The sequence below is a fragment of the Paramormyrops kingsleyae genome, chromosome 10, assembly GCF_048594095.1.
Source record: "Paramormyrops kingsleyae isolate MSU_618 chromosome 10, PKINGS_0.4, whole genome shotgun sequence".
Taxonomy (NCBI): domain Eukaryota; kingdom Metazoa; phylum Chordata; class Actinopteri; order Osteoglossiformes; family Mormyridae; genus Paramormyrops; species Paramormyrops kingsleyae.
In genome coordinates this window covers 7,918,369-7,936,313 of record NC_132806.1, presented here as the reverse complement: position 1 = coordinate 7,936,313, position 17,945 = coordinate 7,918,369, and the positions used below count along the sequence as shown (strand labels likewise).

The following is a 17,945-nucleotide window of genomic DNA, read 5'->3' as shown; positions in this document are numbered from 1 at the left end:
GTTTTTTTTAATTCTTATCATCAACTGAATAAAAAAAAATTCAAAGATATTTTTTATTAGATTGAAACCAGAAAACACAATGTACACACAAAGTTACTGTATACAACAAGTACGTTTCAAAATGATTGCTTTTAGAAAAGAACAAGATAATAAACTGTAGAATATAGCGTACTAACACATTCACATATGTTTTTGTTGCGTTTTATCGATTTCCCTGCTCATCCCACACAATAACCCTATCCTCAAGCCAGATCTAAAAGGAAAAAAAAACTACAAAGACAAAAAGCACGGGAACATTACATTGAGTTACTAATTAGTGCCGGAAGTCGGATTTTCAACCTGAAGTTTTGAAAAATATTTCAGAAAGCACCCCCACACCTTGTAAAACTTTTCGTTGGTATTGCTAATCGAATAACGGATCTTTTCGAGGCTTAAATAAGATATAAGGTTCCTCAGCCATTGAGCATGGGCGGGCAGAGCAGCACCCTTCCATCTTAGTAGGATCTCACGCCTAGCCAAAAGGGAAGCGAAAGGCAATGGACGACACTGTGACGGGGTCAGACGTTCACCAGCCTCCCCAGTGGTACCAAAACGAGCAACTAATGGATTAGGTTCTACATAGTATTCAAGAATTAGGGACAAAGTTTTAAATATGTGTCTCCAGAATCTTTCAAGGTTAGGACATGACCAGAACATATGGTTAAGGGAAGCTTCATTCCCACATTTATCACAGCAGGGGTCCACATTCGGGTAAATATGAGATAATTTGACTTTGGACATGTGGAACCTATGCACAACCTTAAATTGTAGAAGACAATGGCGGCACAGTAGGATGTAGAATTAATTAACTTGAGTATTAAATCCCAATTAAAAAAAAGAGTAGGCTACTCTCTTCCGTTATGATGTAAGAGCGCCAAATGTCAGAGACACCACAGTTACATAAAAATGATTGAATGAAAGAGGCAGATTTACTGATAGTGCTGGGGTTAGAAGAAGATCGGTCTAACACAGGGTCCAACCAGCAGTTAAGATCTCCACCAAGTATGAGAGAGTACTGTATGAGCTCAAATCAGGCAGTGGTGAACTCATACGCTCAAAAAAAATCTACATTATCAGTATTGGGGGCATATATATTGGCTAAAACTACTTGTGTATTGTAGAGTTTTTCAGAAACAAAAACATACCGGCCATTAATATCAGAAATTACAGTATGTTTCTCAAAGGGAATATTTTGGTCAATTAAAATCGAAACACCTCTGGCCTTAGTCTGAAAAGTGGAATGAAAATACTGCCCGACCCACCGGGTCATGAGGCGAGAGTTATCTGATCCGCGAATGTGCGTTTATTGCAGAAAAACAACAGACGCTTTATACTGTTTTATGTGTGAGAGCACCTTCCTTCTTTTTACAGAATGATTTAAACCTTTGACATTCCAGCTTAACTGCACTAAGAATGTGAGTAAACAAGTGCAGGTAAAAACAGAGTTCGAAAGAAACACGAAAGAAAACAAATAAGAGTCTGCAACAAAAAACAGAATGGTCCTGGCGTTCCCCGAGTTAACACAACCTAAAACTACCCTGGCATTAAAGGATATCTCCCCCCTCCCTCCACCCAGCATCGACACCCCACCCATCAACAGGACAGCTGCTAAAAGAAAAAGCAGCAAACCCCCCAAAACACACATTGTGTACCTTCCGAAAAAACTCTTCCTGCTTAACACCAAAAAAAACTAAATTTAGCTCCCATAACAATGGTTTGAGTAAACCTAACACTCCTAAATTAGCATTTAAACTTTATGAAAATAGTCAATATAAAACCAAAACATGACATATATTAGCTTTGAGGTCATTGGAAGCAATGAAACATCTAAATAATGTCAATGCTTATAAATGGCAAGAACATGAACAAAGGTCCTTACATATCGCAAAAGTAGGAGAAAAAGTAGAACAGCCAACTCACGGGGCCGTCACTCGAGTTAACTAATAACCAGACAAGCAAATGTTCACGGCGATTCGGATGTAACGGGCAGGTTGTCCAGATATCTCCTCACCTCATCAGCCGAATGCAGCCACTTTCTTGCCCCGCTCTGAGATGTGATGCAAAGTCAAGCAGGATACAGCAAAGCGGGTTTAAGACCGCGTTTATACAACTCGGCCATAACTTCTCTATACACAGCGCGTCTACTTAAAACTTCCAGCCAGTAGTCCTAAACAATACGAATACGAATACAAAACCTGTTCCACGGGTTCTCTGCTTCCCCTACAGTCCAGAAATATGTTTATGTTAACTGGGGCTATGAAGGTGCATGCTATTCCCATAGGTTCCTGCAATTCTAGGAAAAGTGGGTACAGGAAATTGATCAATGATCTGTGTGGGATAAAACGAAGTCCTGAGTATGTTTTGGATTCTCTAATTGATGGAAATACAAAAATCTGACAAAACACAAGGCCTGAACAAGAATACAGAAATGACAATAAGGACAATGCAACACATGTGAAGGATAATAATGTAAAATTCATATGTGCCTGCTCTTACGGATGGGTATTGCTTCTCAACCCAGTTCAGAAGCTTTCATGGACTTTTACAACTTCCAAAATTCCACCTGGCATGATGTCACACCTGGGAGGGACCTCAGTTTGGGAATCCAGAGACTGGGGAAATCAGGTTTTATTAAGGAACCCAGGCAACCAGAAATGAAGTCTGCATGCGGAGATGGTTGTCGTGGTCACAGTTCCAGGAGGATCAAACGCCAGGAAACTCAGTACTAGACAGGCATAATGACCGGGGAAGAAGTACACAGAGTAAGTACAAAGGCAGCGGGAATGAAGGAGCACAGGAGAAGCAAAGGCAAGTAGGGAACTGAAGAGACAGAAGACAAGAGTTTGTCACTCAGTAAGCACCATGGAAGGAAGCAATACCTTGCACTGAGTGTGAGGGCAAGTTGGGATATAAAGGGAAGAAAAAGGTGCAGATATTATTCGAGGCAATCAGGGGAGCCCGACCTGTGGGGCATGACATGTCCCACAAATGCACTTTTGCAATGATAACTGATGAGTTACATAGTTGCACAGTGAAGCAAGTTTAATGTTGTTGATTTTTCTAAACTACATTCATGTCAAATGAAAGCTATTTTTTGGCAGCCCTTGTCTGAATAAATCAATTTATTTCTAGTCTAGAAGATAAACTGAGGGCATGTCTGCGGCATGTCTTTCTGAAAACGTTTAATCGACAGCATTATGGAAATAACCTTTTAACTCACATATTCTATTGCACACATCACCTTTTGACATGCTCACCACTCCATCAGCCCCAGCACCAGAACCATTTTCCCAGACAGGCTACGCAGTGTACGTGCATATGCAGATTAACTCACCAAGTGTAATACTTCTATGTTAAAACACTCATTAATGAAGCAAATGACAAACTGACTGTCAGAATTACGGGCAGCACAACCAACTTGAAGTCTGCTTTTAACTTTGTATATCCTAACTTTAGTTTGCACAAAAAGACCACACATACGCAATACAAAGCCTTTGGGTGCCAAAAAAACCTAAAGGCTACGCTATAATCTTAAACAAGCTAAGTTTGCACCAGTGACTGGGGTTAGATCTTGTTGCGACGCAGCATGGTGCAGGCAGGGAAAAAAGATGTCCATCCACTTAAAAGCTCCAACACAAAGGGATTTATTGAACCCACTGGGTAAAATAATAAAACATAAGAACCACAAGGGGACAGAAAACCAAGAGAGAGAGAAAAAAGAGGACTTAACTAAAAACCATAGAATATACAGATCCAAAGTTGAACACAGGGAAAATGAGTGTGCAATAGAAGAGAGTAACAAACACACAGTAACACTCACGATGAATCAATAAGGAGCAGAAAGAGGGCAAGTGCTTAAATACAACAGACAGCTGAGCTAACAAAGAGGCAGATGTGACACATAAGACAATTATCCAATAACGATGGCACAGGGAAAACAGGCAACAAGTGCAGTAACTTATACTAATAAACACAAGACTAGGAAAATTCCAACAAACACTGAAAGTAAGAAACACTTATCACACATTGGGAATTACTACACTACTGTAGGATAAGTAGCATGGAACCAAAATACAAACAGGAATGGAGTTGAACAGGAAAAAGCAGGGCAAACCAATAACCAGGGGGGTGTTCCATGAAGCAGGGTTTCTTGGTTACCTGGGTTTAACTTAAGCTAGAACTCATGATTGTCCAATAAGAGTTTAGGTAAGGAATATTTCTATTGGACAACCATGACTTCTAGCTAAGTTAAACCCAGCTAACCGAGAAATCCTGCTTTGTGGAACACCCGCCCCCCCTTTCAGTCTGATATTTCCATGACTGAAATATCAGTCAGATATTTCATTTACTGTTCAGCATTGACCTACTTTCAATGGAATGAATTAATGTTAGTTCAGCTTAAATTTTTTAACAATGTATACAATATGAACTTATTTGTTTATTTTTTTAAACTTGTCTTCCTATCTGAGTGTGGTGGGGGGCCTGAGGTGATCTGGGAGCGGGTTAAGCCTGTGCATGCCTCTCCTAGACACCGGGTCTGTACTCCGTCCTGTAGGGAGCGGAAATTGTGCTACCACGAAATGTAATCATTGTCCAATCACAGCTATCTAGCAAGCGTGGGGCATGGTCACGGAAACCAGGCTGGGACAATCGCTTAAGATCTAATCAATGAGGTGACGGCCACTATACGACAGGCTACAGCCAAGAATACCACACGCCAGCTGGGCACAGCTGCCTCACTTCAGAATCTCTATTGCAGAAATATTTAGGTTAGAAATATCCTCCCTGCTCCAGCAGGTAGAATGTGACGCTGCAAGCGTAAAGAAGAATGGAACACCTGCAACAGGCGGTGGCTGTAACTGGCCAAGATTCCCAAGACACCACATGAGGGCAGCTCTCATGTCTATTCTGGAGCAGTTTCAAATATGTATTCTGGGGCAAGGAATTCACGCTAACGATCACACAAATCTTTGGTATATTAGTGCGAACTGTAAGTGGATGGATGGAAGAGGCCGATGTGCAGTAAAGGCTATACTTAAAATTTACCCTTGCAGTGATGGCATCACTATCAAGTTAAAATACAGTGGAAACCACTTATGGTGATCACGTCTGTCTGGGTGAAATTGATCACTATAAGCGGATGATCATTATAACCGATTTTTTTCCTTTTTCTTCATGTCTCAGGCAGATTACCATCTAATTGACATATGTAGATTTATTACACAAATAAAAGGTAATAAAATGGACAGCGTTGTTATTTATTGAATTCTACTGGCTTTCAAAACACAGTACATCTCTTTCAAATGCTTTTCAAATTACAGTACTGAACAAATTAAATATGCTGAACTGTGTATAATTCAAGTACACTATAATACAGTCCAGTACTGCACATAAAATTTAGCTGCTGCGTCTCATTGGCTCGTTTTCGGCAGTTTATAATAAGCTTTGATGAATATGTATTTGTCATTGAGATAAAATAACTTTCTTTTTCCTGTCATGTTTTCTGCGCACACAGCATTAGCCTCAGGTAGCTAGCCAGAAGAAGGTGGGTTTTTGCAGAGCAAAGTAGGCAAGTAAAAAAAAATTAAAAATTACTGTAATTTGAACTTTTTTCATATGTTGTTATGTATAAAAAGACGTAAACACTGTAAGCAGACTATTTGATTACTATAAGCAAATTATTTAAACATTATTTGTACAAGAATGATTCTGTGCCAAGCTTTTTCATCCATATAAGTGGTTGATCACTATAACCATGATCACTGTAAGCAGTTTCCCCTGTATATGAATTAATATATTAATTAACTGTTCAGTCTTAAATTTGTCATGTCTACTTGTATACATGGTGCAGAAATAATAGTTTGTCAATTTTAGCCTCTTCCATCCAATGGCCAGCTACAGCCACTGCCTGCTGCTGCTATTCCAGGAGCCACTTCCTGACTAACAGCGTCACTTTCTACCTGCTGGAGCAGGGAAGATATTTCTCACCTAAATATTTCTGTAATACAGATTCTGAAGTGAGGCAGCTGGGCACAGCTGGGGTGTAGTGGTTCTGGCTGTAGCCTGTCGTATAGTGGCCGTCACCTCATCGATTAGATCTTACGCAATTGTCCCAGCCCGGTTTCCGCGACCATGCCCATTGCTTGCTACATACCTGTGACTGGACAGTGATTACATTTCATGGTGGCATGATTTCAGCACATACTTTTCGAAAATGAGCCAGTTTAACAGAGCAAAGATGCCACTGCATTTCGGTGTGATGTGGCACGATATCTTTGCTTAATTGTGTGTGGCGTAAACCCTTCTAATTGTTTTTCTGAACAATTAGAACATTCTGACATTCTCTTCACGAAACTCTTGCACTGCATTTCCACAAAACACAGTTTCTGTGTGTTGCACACTGTAAAACAATATGTCGCTTCGATTGTTTTTCTGTGCATGCCAAAGTCGGGTTTGTATTCCAAGGTGGCACCTATTCCGCTTTATGGTCCTGCAGAGACTCCTGTCTCCTAGCTCAAGGGAGGCCTGTATTTTTCTGAAACATGCCTGTAGGGGGAGCTGCTTCCACCTGTTTCTCACCACTGCCATAAATGGTCTCACTAATGAAACAAAGCAGAAGTTCATTTTAATAAAATAAGTGTCATGTGGTTAATTGCACCAATCAAAAACCCCAGTTTAGCCACACCTTCATTCACCTGATAGACAGAACTGTTGTGAAGTCAGTGTGCAGTAAAACACAGGAGCAACATTCTCAAGATGATCAGACTCTATGTAATTCTGGCTTATTTCAGCGAATTGTGTAAGTGAAACTGAGAATGTCGATCTATCACTACACATATTCCACATGCTGCAATAGTAAATAATTTTAAATATTCATTTTGTGCACATTGAAATAATTGGAAATTATGTTTACATAATTTACACTGAGCATATCTACAAAAATGTGGCATGTATATTATAAGTGACATGCTTATCACTATATTTTTTAAGCTAATGTGGTATTTTTTAACTATATACTCCTGCATAAAAATATTTGCATTTTTATTTGTATTTTCTTGTTTCAGATTTTGCAAGTGATGTGGTGTTTCAGTCTAGTCCTTTCTTGACAGTTGAAGCTGGAGAAGATGTGACTTTGGAATGTTCATTTCCCAAGGAGAGTGCGTATTCTGTGTTTTGGTTTAAGCTAAATTTTGGCCAGAGACCGTTTCTAATAGCAGCATATCATACATCTCGCTCAAAAGAGACAGTCAACTCCAACTCCACACACTATGAAGTGAAGCAAGATGGGGAAACGAATCAGCTAATAATATTAAAGACAGAACCAGCAGATTCAGGGATGTATTACTGTGGAACAAGGAAGATAGTTACCATTTTTTTTGGAGCAGGAACCTTTCTGAGAATAAGGGGTAAATCTCTATTTCAAATTGCTGTTACTTACTGTTATTTACTAATTCCATAAAGTCACATAATAATTTGCTTTACCAAAAAATAAGGTGCAAAAACTCAGGTTTTAATATGATTATACTGATATGAATTAATTCAGAAAGAAATATTTAGTCAACATTTCATAATTGTCCAACAGGCACTGAAAAACAGCCCATTCATCGGATAGTTGAGCAGCATACTGTGTCTGACACAGTCCAGCCGGGAGACTCTGTGACCCTGCAGTGTACAATAGAGACTGGGAGCTGTGCAGGAGAACACAGTGTTTACTGGTTCAGACATGGATCAGGAGAATCCCTTCCAGGAGTCATTTACAGCCATGGAAACAGGAGTGATGAGTGTGAGAAGAGCCCTGAGGCTGGATCTCCTACACGGAGCTGTGTCTACAGCCTCCCCAAGAGGAACCTCAGCCTCTCTGATGCTGGGACTTACTACTGCGCTGTGGCCATGTGTGGGGAGATGCTGTTTGGCAATGGGACAAAGGTTGACGTAGAAGGTAAGTTTTTAATAAAAGCTTTGTTCATGCAAAATGAATTAATTGCTCCATTATTGATATGTTGCGTACATTACGCAAAAATAATGTAGATAAGCCTTCCCATTTCCACATCCAAGTAATTAAAACATTATTTTCTGATAAATGTGACTTTGATCATATCATTTGGTATATTCCCCATTTTTGATATTATACATACGGAATAATAGAAATAGTCACTTGTATGGAGCTGCACTTTTGCATTTGTTTTCATCTGACACAACAGCAGATTTTGGTACGTTGAAGAGGCTTTAGTAAATTTATAGTTCAATGTAAATAAATACATATACTGCATATTTCAGTGATCTTATACTGCAAACATTACAGTGAAGGAAAATAACAACAACAAAGATTAATGATAAAAATAAGGAGAAAAAAGTATAACATTGTTCTGATCATGATAATATTGAACAGGAAACAGAGAACAACAATATATAATAAAAGAAGCAGAATGAAAACGTTTATGTCAAACTGAACAGTGAAGAACAGCTTTGCCGTTCTCCTGTACCTCAATAAATAGTTTATTGTGGTAACAATGCATCGGTTTTGGGTTCAAATCCCAAAGAACGCACATAAATTGCAACGCTATGCTGTAATTGCTGTAGATGAAAGCATCACATAAATAATAAACTGAAACCATTACCATAAATATGTAAGTTGTTATGTTCTTTATATAATGCCTGTTACTGATAATTGATGAATGTATTTTATATAAATCAATCGGCATAAATCGGAATCAATCGGAATAAATGTTTTCAATTTCTTACAGGACTTTGCAATACAGTTCCTATAATTATGGGAGCTGCACTAGTTTTGTGTGTGACTGTAATTTTTACATTGGCCTGCACAAGAAATAAGAGGACCTGCTGTGAGCATTGTGCAGGTAGGCTATGTTAGTATATATCATGGTGACGATGCAAAGCTAAATGATAAGTGATCAATTTATTGCAGAGATATTCAGAATTGTAAAAACACTTTTGGGAATGGGGTATTTGCAAAAAGATCAGTCAAGTAAATGAGTAAAAAAATTTGTATACTAGAGTCGAACTGAGTAGACCTAACAGAAAAACTAATTCAATAAGGCTATTATGCTAAAGCTTCGAATTTTTTAAAAAAACCTTCCTTTAAAACCATTCACAGGTATTGCTCTTTTCTTCAGCCTGAACTGATGGTTTTTCAGACTTTTTCCAGTTGATACGATTTATAATTAAAAGGGGCAATAAAACAACTTTGATTAAATAATTTAAATTTTATTGAAAACATATATTTTAACGATTCGTTCCTCTTTATATTAATAGCTTGTGAGTCTGAGGTGGAGCACCTCAAAGACCGTAAGGAAACAAACAGTCAGGTAAACAGCCAGTCAATATTCTATGACCCTTTGTCACTGTACACACCTGACCTGATTTCTTCCTTTTATTGAACTTGACTCCCATTTTCCACAGAATACTGATGCGGAGATGTTAAATTACGCCGCCCTGCACTTCACTCAGAAGAAAGGAGAAAGTCGAAGAAAAACGAGAGAGACAGAAGACTGTAGTCTGTACTCTGATGTGAGGTTAACAGACTGAGAAGGAGAATAACATTCACGTCTAACACAAATCTAATGGATTTTCTTCCTGTTGTATGTATGAGTAGCCTATAGGCTTGTTCACTTCTAACATAAACTGGATGGATGGATTTATGGATGGATGGAGGGAGGGATGGGTGGAAGAGCTTAAGTGACATTTACTGGTATTAAAAAAAATTTCATATATTTTATGTACCTAGACTTGATGTCAATGCCTTGTTTATTTAATATAGGACTACTAAATGAAGAAAACAAAATATATTTTTTAATTATTTCAAATGTATTTTTGTCCTTTAATTTCATGTCATTAGTGATACTGATATTAAAACAGATATTTTGAAAGTACAGACGCTCCTCTGCTTACGAATGAGATACGATCCGAATAGCCGTTCGTAACTTGAAATGTTCGTAAGTCGTTATTCAACATAATTTTATGGGTATACGCAAGCAGGGGCGGATTAAGGTGTACGGAGGCCCCTAGGCTACAGTAGTCTGTGGGCCCCCCAACCCAGCCCCGCTCCGCGCCAATGGGGGCCCCCTTGCAGGCTGGCACACGTGGGGCCCCTAGGCTTAAGCCATATCTAGCCTGTGCGTTAATCCGCCCCTGTACGCAAGTACAAACAACTAGGATGCTGGGAGTATACACAGGCTATGCTGCTGCGTGGCAGGAGTACCGGCCAGAAATCGTACTAGGCAGAATTGGTGTGCAGAAAAAAAAATTGATGTTGCGGACAAGGAACACAATTTGGACTTATAGTCCTCTTTGTTTGTATGTTTGAAAGTTCGTAAGTTGAAAGTTCATAATGTATAGCACTTTATATCCAAATGTGAGGTACAATTGTACACATCTAAGATTCCAGATTCGGCCAGGCAGAATAAGAAAGATTTGCTTCTCTTTTAAATTAAAGTGTAATTAACAATTTATTATACAATTCACCAAAAGAAAATATAAATTAATATTTAAGGCTATGTATAAAATCTCAAGAAATGTATATATGCATCAAACTATCATTCTTGAAATAATAATCATTCAAGTAATAAACAAAGGATTTGAAAAATCCATACAAATTACAGCTTCGGAAAAAAATAAAACAAAAAAAGTAACAACAGAAAAGATTTCCAAGATACAGTAGGTGTATGCAAATTTCAGTTCACGAGAAAATAATAAAGTAACAACAAAAATATTAGTGAAATACACCGCCCGGGTGATTATTGGAAAGATAAGGGGGGGAAAAAAAGAAAAAAAAAAAAGAGAAAAAATCTTATCTGAAAGAAGTCCGTATTTCAAATCCAGTGATACTTGGGATCTATCGGGACTGGCTCGCCATCCAATGGGGTACGATGTTCCAGGACAAAAAAAAAAACAATCGGAGTTATCAAAAAATGGAAAAGGGGGATTCAAACATAAGGTAAGCGATCTTCTAACCACAATGTAATCTTCGATTAAAATAAAGTTCTGATAAATCACTATGCTGGGTTCTCTTGCAAGGAGAAGTGCACGCCTGTGCCCCCACCATCCAAAACTAAAGCAGAGAAGAAGAGATTGTATAAAAAAACTCGCGCCGCTTTTTGATAAAACGGGATATATTTTTTTTTCTCTCCGTACATGAAAATAATTTAAAAATAATAATGAAAAACTTTATTAAATAATAAAATTTATTTATGGAAGACTTCTCTCCATTTGTAACCGTGTTATTTATGTGGGTTACAATAAGTATAGTGTCTGTACATGAATTTATGGAGAAGTGTTTCCTAAATCAAGGTTTGCGGGAAGAACAGGCTGCTGAAACGTACACAGTGAGTATCAACACGTTCTATGAGTTACAAATTTACCTTTAAATTCAAGTGTTTTGTCACACAGTTCATTTAATTGTGTCATTGGTGTTACATGACAATAATAAATTGATTTTATTGTAATTACTGATAGGTCAAGATGCCTTTGACGTCATATTGGTAAATGCATCTTTTATGGGATTTTGTCATTGGTGTCATTGTCATTGATGTTACATCTCTTGCTTGTAACGCCAATGACAATCACTATAAGACCAGGAGCGAAAATTAAGACTGTAGAAAAGGCTGTTAAGTTTGCATCATGAAGGACCCCATGTTAGGTTTTATTTTTTCCTTTTCCTCAGCTGTAGGAGAAGATTAGTTAATATGCTGTAATTCTCCCAAAATTATCGTTGGATGCATGGTGTAGTTATGCATGCATACAGAACAAGTATGCAGATTATTTGTGTATCACAAATATAATTTGCAGCAACATTTATTGTATTATATGTTTGTATGATCTAAAGTGAGCATTGTCACGCTCTTCAAGATCCACATTATGTTGCTCGGTTTATTATATGCTTTCATCCGTATCATGATGGAAATGTTTAATATCATTTATGTCACGATCCGCTCCGTTCGATCCCGATGTGTGCCACGCCCACCTCATTACCTCATGTGATTCCCTGATTGTTCTCACCTGTGGCTCGTTACCCGTAGCTTGTCTTTTGTATTTAGTCCTTGTCTCAGTCAGTCTACCCAGATCCGTCATTGTAGTGTCAGTGGATGTTCGTGCCTGTCTATCCTCCGTTCCAAATAAACCCTGTTTGCCCGACCTCACGGCTCCGCTCGCCTGCTTTCTGGCTCGCCTGCCCCGCAGTCCTGACAATTTACTGTCCACATTTGGTAAATGTTTAGAGATTTATGTTCTTCATGAGCTGCGATAATAGGTTATTTCAAATGTTTGTTATTTTCTGTTTTGCTAAAGCACAATTACATAATTATCCAATGCATATCTCATCTGGACTTTTTCTGCGGCATTGATGTTGATGTGGCTATTAAACAAGCTATAATTAACCCCATCAGAGGAATGCCATAGCTTTGGTGTTCTAATCAGACACCCTGTAAAGGTTGCCACTGGGTGGGAATCGGCTTCAATTATATAAATCAAATCTTCACAAAGACTAAAGAGCATTATAAGGAAGTCAGAGACAAACTAATCAAACTGCATACATTTAGAATAGATTACAAAAATTCCCAAGAGGTTGGACATCCTGGTAACCACTGCTGGATCAATCCTGAGAAGGTGGAAACCACACCAAACCTACAGTACTATCCCTCAAAACTCAGTAGTGATACAAAGGGACTGGGGAGCAAAGCCAAAATGAGGCCAACGGCCACTCAGAAGGAGCTACAGAGCTCAGTGGCTGAGGGTGGAGTAAAGGTGCACCAATCAACCATGTCAAGAGCGTACTGCATACTGCAGCAGTGAGTACTGCTGGCCTGTGTGGGAGGGTGGCTAGAATGAAGACCTCAATCAGAAGAGCGATATGAAAGCATGTCAGGTTTTCCAGAAAGTAAGAAAATGACCCAGATAACATTTCAGTCAAGATTTTGCAGTCTGATGAGACCCAGATAGAGATTATTGGCCAAAATTCTAAACACTCGCTGTGGCACAAACATAATACAGAGGTACCTTGAAACAGCAACTTAATTCATTCCAGAAGGCTGGTCGAGTTGCAATTTGGTCGAGTTCTAAGTTAAATTCCCCCATAAGAAATAATGTAAATGAATTAAATCTGTTCCAGACCCTATAATATGATTGCCTATTTAAACTTCTCTACCTACCTAACTAATCATAAAAAGCTTTAAATCAAATCAAATCAAATCGGCTTGTATTGTCAGTTCCCTCTGTGTTCATAATATACAAGGGAATCGAAATCCTGTTCCTCTCTCGTCTTTGTAATACAGTATATATATATATATATATATATAAAAAAAGTATAAAGTATAAACATATAACACATAAGAGATGAGATAAATATGATAAAATTAAGACAAGTAAACCTCTGTACAGTATACAGTACAATATACAATATACAGTCAGTAGTGCAAACAGTGATTTAAAGTGAGGTAGAGCATTCTAGAGCAGCTTTTGAGTGCAAAAAAGACAGTAGGCAGGTAGTTCTTTGGTAGGTAGTGACTAATTATTGTCCTGGGGTAGGGGGCAAGGGGGGGTGGTAGTGGACAGAGTTCAGCATCTTGACACCTTGGTGGATGAAGCTGTTGGACAGTCCTGTGGAGCAGGCCCAGAGGCTCCGGTACCTTTTCCCTGAGGGCTGAAGAGGGAGTGTAAGGGGTAAGAAGAGTCGTCGGCAATGCTGACGGCTCTACGGTTGAGGCGGGTGTGGAATATGTCCTTGAGGGAAGGCAGTGGGTCACCAATGATCTTGCTGGCTGCATCCACTATGCTTTGCAGAAATTTCCTACAGGAGGCAGTGCAGCCTCCATACCACACAGAGATGCAGCTGGTGAGGATGCTCTCAATTGTACCCCAGTAGAATGAGCACATGATGGGGGGTGGGACTTGTGCTCTCCTCAGTTTGCGTAGGAAGTAGAGGTGGGATTGAACTTTCTTGGCTTTCTTGACCAGTGATGTGGTGTTGTCTGACCAGGGGAGGTCCTCAGAAATGTATGTCCATCCATCCATCCATCCATTGACTTCCGCTTACCCGAGGTCGGGTCGCGGGGGCAGCAGTCTCAGCAGGGAAACCCAGACTTCCCTCTCCCCGGCCACTTCCTCCAGCTCCTCTGGGGGGATCCCGAGGCGTTCCCAGGCCAGCCGAGAGACATTGTCCCTCCAGCGTGTCCTGGGTCTTCCCCGGGGCCTCCTCCCAGTGGAACATGCCCGGAACACCTCACCAGGGAGGCGTCCAGGAGGCATCCTAAGCAGATGCCCGAGCCACCTCATCTGGCTCCTCTCAATGCGGAGGAGCAACGGCTCGACTCTGAGTCTCTCCCGAATGACCGAGCTCCTCACCCTATCTCTAAGGGAGAGCCCAGCCACCCTGCGGAAAAAACACATTTCGGCCGCTTGCACTTGCAATCTCGTGCTTTCGGTCACTACCCACAGCTCATGACCATAGGTGAGGGTAGGAACGTAGATCGACTAGTATATCGAGAGCTTTGCCTTTTGACTCAGCTCCTTCTTCACCACGACAGACCAATGCAGCGCCCGCATCAACTGCTGACGCCGCACCGATCCGCCTGTCGATCTCCCGCCCCATCCTTCCCTCACTCGTGAACAAGACCCCGAGATACTTAAACTCCTCCACTTGGGGAAGGACCTCCTCCCCGACCTGGAGAGAGCACTCCACCCTTTTCCAGCTGAGGACCATGGTCTCGGATTTGGATGTGCTGATTTTCATTCCAGCCGCTTCACACTCGGCTGCGAACTGTTCCAGTGAGAGCCGAAGGTCACGGTCTGATGAGGCCAACAGAACCACATCATCTGCAAAAAGCAGAGACCTAATCCTGAGGTCACCAAACCGGACACCCTCAACGCCCTGGCTGCGCCTAGAAATTCTGTTCATAAAGGTTATGAACAGAATCGGTGATAAAGGGCAGCCCTGGCGGAGTCCAACCCTCACCAGGAACGAGGCCGACTTACTGCCGGCAATGCGGACCAAGCTCTGACACCAGTCATACAGGGACCAAACAGCCCTTATAAGGCAGTCCGGCACCCCGTACTCCCGGAGCACTCCCCACAGGACTCCCCGAGGGACACGGTCAAATGCCTTCTCCAAGTCCACAAAGCACATGTCGACTGGTTGGGCAAACTCCCACGCACCCTCCAGGACCCTGCCGAGAGTATAGAGCTGGTCCACTGTTCCACGGCCAGGGCGAAAACCACACTGCTCCTCCTGAATCCGAGGTTCGACTATCCGACGGACCCTCCTCTCCAGCACCCCTGAATAGACCGTACCAGGGAGGCTGAGGAGTGTGATCCACCTATAGTTGGAACACACCCTCCGGTCTCCCTTCTTAAAGATGGGGACCACCACCCCGGTCTGCCAATCCAGAGGCACCGCCGCCGATGTCCACGCGATGCCGCAGATGCACGTCAACCAAGACAGCCCCGCAACATCCAGAGCATTGAGGAACTCCGGGCGGATCTCATCCACCCCCGGGGCCCGGCCACCAAGGAGCTTTTTAACCACCTCAGCAACCTCTGCCCCAGAGATAGGTAAGTCCACCCCCAAGTCCCCAGACTCTGCTTCCTCATTGGAAGGCATGTCGGTGGGATTGAGGAGGTCTTCGAAGTATTCCTTCCACCGACCCACAACGTCCCGAGCTGAGGTCAGCAGCGCACCATCCCCACCATAAACAGTGTTGATGCTTCATCGCTTTCCTGCCCTGAGACGCCGGATGGTGGACCAGAATCTCCTCGAAGCCGTCTGGAAGTCATTCTCCATGGCCTCGCCAAACTCCTCCCATACCCGAGTTTTTGCCTCAGCGACCGCCGAAGCCGTGTTCCGCTTAGCCTGCCGGTACTCATCAGCTGCTTCCGGAGTCCCACAGGCCAAAAAGGCCCGATAGGACTCCTTCTTCAGCTTGACGGCATCCCTCACCACAGGTGTCCACCAGCGGGTTCGGGGATTGCCGCCGCGACAAGCACCGACCACCTTACGGCCACAGCTCGGGTCAGCCGCCTCCACAATGGAGGCGCGGAACTTGGCCCATTCGGACTCGATGTCCCCCGCCTCCCCCGGAACATGGGAGAAGTTCTGCCGGAGGTAGGAGTTGAAACTCCCTCTGATAGGGGATTCCGCCAGATGTTCCCAACAGACCCTCACTATACGCTTGGGCCTGCCAGGCCTGGCCGGCTTCCTCCCCCACCAGCGGAGCCAACCCACCACCAGGTAGTGATCAGTTGACAGCTCCGCCCCTCTCTTCACCTGAGTGTCCAAGACATGCGGCTGCAAGTCCGATGACACGACTACAAAGTCGATCATCGAACTGCGGCCTAAGGTGTCCTGGTGCCAAGTGCACATACAGTATGAACACCCTTATGCCTGAACATGGTGTTCATTATGGACAATCCGTGACGAGCACAGAAGTCCAACAACAGAACACCACTCGGGTTCAGATCGGGGGGGCCGTTCCTCCCAATCATGCCACTCCAGGTCTCACTGTCATTACACACGTGGGCATTGAAGTCCCCCAGCAGAACAAGAGAGTCCCCGGGGGGAGCGCTCTCCAACACCCCTTCCAAGGACTCCAAAAAGGGTGGGTATTCTGAACTGCCGTTTGGCGCATAAGCGCAAACAACAGTCAGGACCCGTCCCCCCACTCGAAGGCGAAGGGAGGCTACCCTCTCGTCTACTGCGGTAAACCCCAATGTACAGGTGCCCAGCCAGGGAGCAATAAGTATGCCCACCCCAGCTCGGCGCCTCTCCCCGTGAGCAACTCCAGAGTGGAAGAGGGTCCAACCCCCTTCGAGGAGGCTGGTTCCAGAGCCCAAGCCGTGCGTCAAGGCGAGCCTGACTATATTTAGTCGGAACCTCACAGCCTCGCGCACCAGCTCAGGCTCCTTCCCCATCAGAGAGGTGACATTCCATGTCCCTAGAGCTAGCTTCTGCAGCCGAGGATCGGACCGCCAAGGTCCCCGCCTTCGGCCACTGCCCAACTCACACTGCACCCGACCCCTATGGCCCCTCCTACAGGTGGTGAGCCCATTGGAGGGGGAACCCACGTGCCTTGTTCGGGCTGTGCCTGACCAGGCCCCATGGGTGTAGGCCTGGCCACCAGGCGCTCGCCATCGAGCCCCACCCCCAGGCCTGGCTCCAGGAGGGGGCCCCGGTGACCTGCGTCCGGGCAAGGGAAATCGTGGATCCATGTTATAACTCATCATAAGGGGTCTTGTGAGCCGCACTTCGTCTGGTTCCTCACCCAGGACCTGTTTGCCTTGGGTGACCCTACCAGGGGCTTAAAGCCCCAGGCAACTTAGCTCCTGGGATCATTGGAACGCGCAAACCTCTCCACCACGATAAGGTGTCGGCTCCAGGAGAGGAGAGCAATGTATGTCCCCAAAATCAATATAAAACTAATACACATATGGAAAAAGCACACATACACAAGCAATAAACATGAAATAAATGACAATCCCACACTCTGAAGCAAGAGCAGACACACGTGCACCACCTTCAAGTATCGCCAATAATTTCCTTTTTAAATTGTACAGTTATAGTCACTACTTTCCTCTCTGGTTTGCTGTTATCACTGCTCACTTTTTTAGGGGGCATGATTACTGTATCACTAAATATTCTATAGATAAAACACAGAATAAACACAAAAAAATTCACACTAAACCCAGCTTTCACACGTCAAACTCAGTCGAGAGGTACCGTGAGACTGGAGCAATGCATAGGCAACAGCATCCCAGTAGGTCAGTTTGCCCTTGTATCAGCCCATCAGAGATGCGTCTCAATCCATGTGTTGTTTTGTCATTTTCAAGATTTCAGTTGAGTTGCAGGTAGATCTTTCTCAACCAACCCGTTTGAGGTCCAAACTGGTAGTTGAACGCATCTC

At 42.7% G+C, this 17,945-nt stretch overlaps 1 protein-coding gene and 1 long non-coding RNA gene across 2 annotated transcripts; both read left to right on the top strand.

The window, feature by feature from the left end:
- Positions 1–6,471: 6,471 nt before the first annotated feature.
- Positions 6,472–8,269, top strand: LOC111836989 (uncharacterized). The gene is made up of 4 exons (XM_023798713.2): positions 6,472–6,838; positions 7,104–7,445; positions 7,622–7,978; positions 8,241–8,269. Exons 1-4 carry the CDS (start codon positions 6,796–6,798, stop codon positions 8,267–8,269), a joined length of 771 nt encoding a protein of 256 aa, XP_023654481.2. The 5' UTR covers positions 6,472–6,795.
- Positions 8,270–8,811: 542 nt separating this feature from the next.
- LOC140593153 (uncharacterized) lies at positions 8,812–9,629 on the top strand. The gene is made up of 3 exons (XR_011993418.1): positions 8,812–8,897; positions 9,313–9,365; positions 9,460–9,629. It is a non-coding gene; the product is annotated as an uncharacterized lncRNA (long non-coding RNA).
- Positions 9,630–17,945: the final 8,316 nt, after the last annotated feature.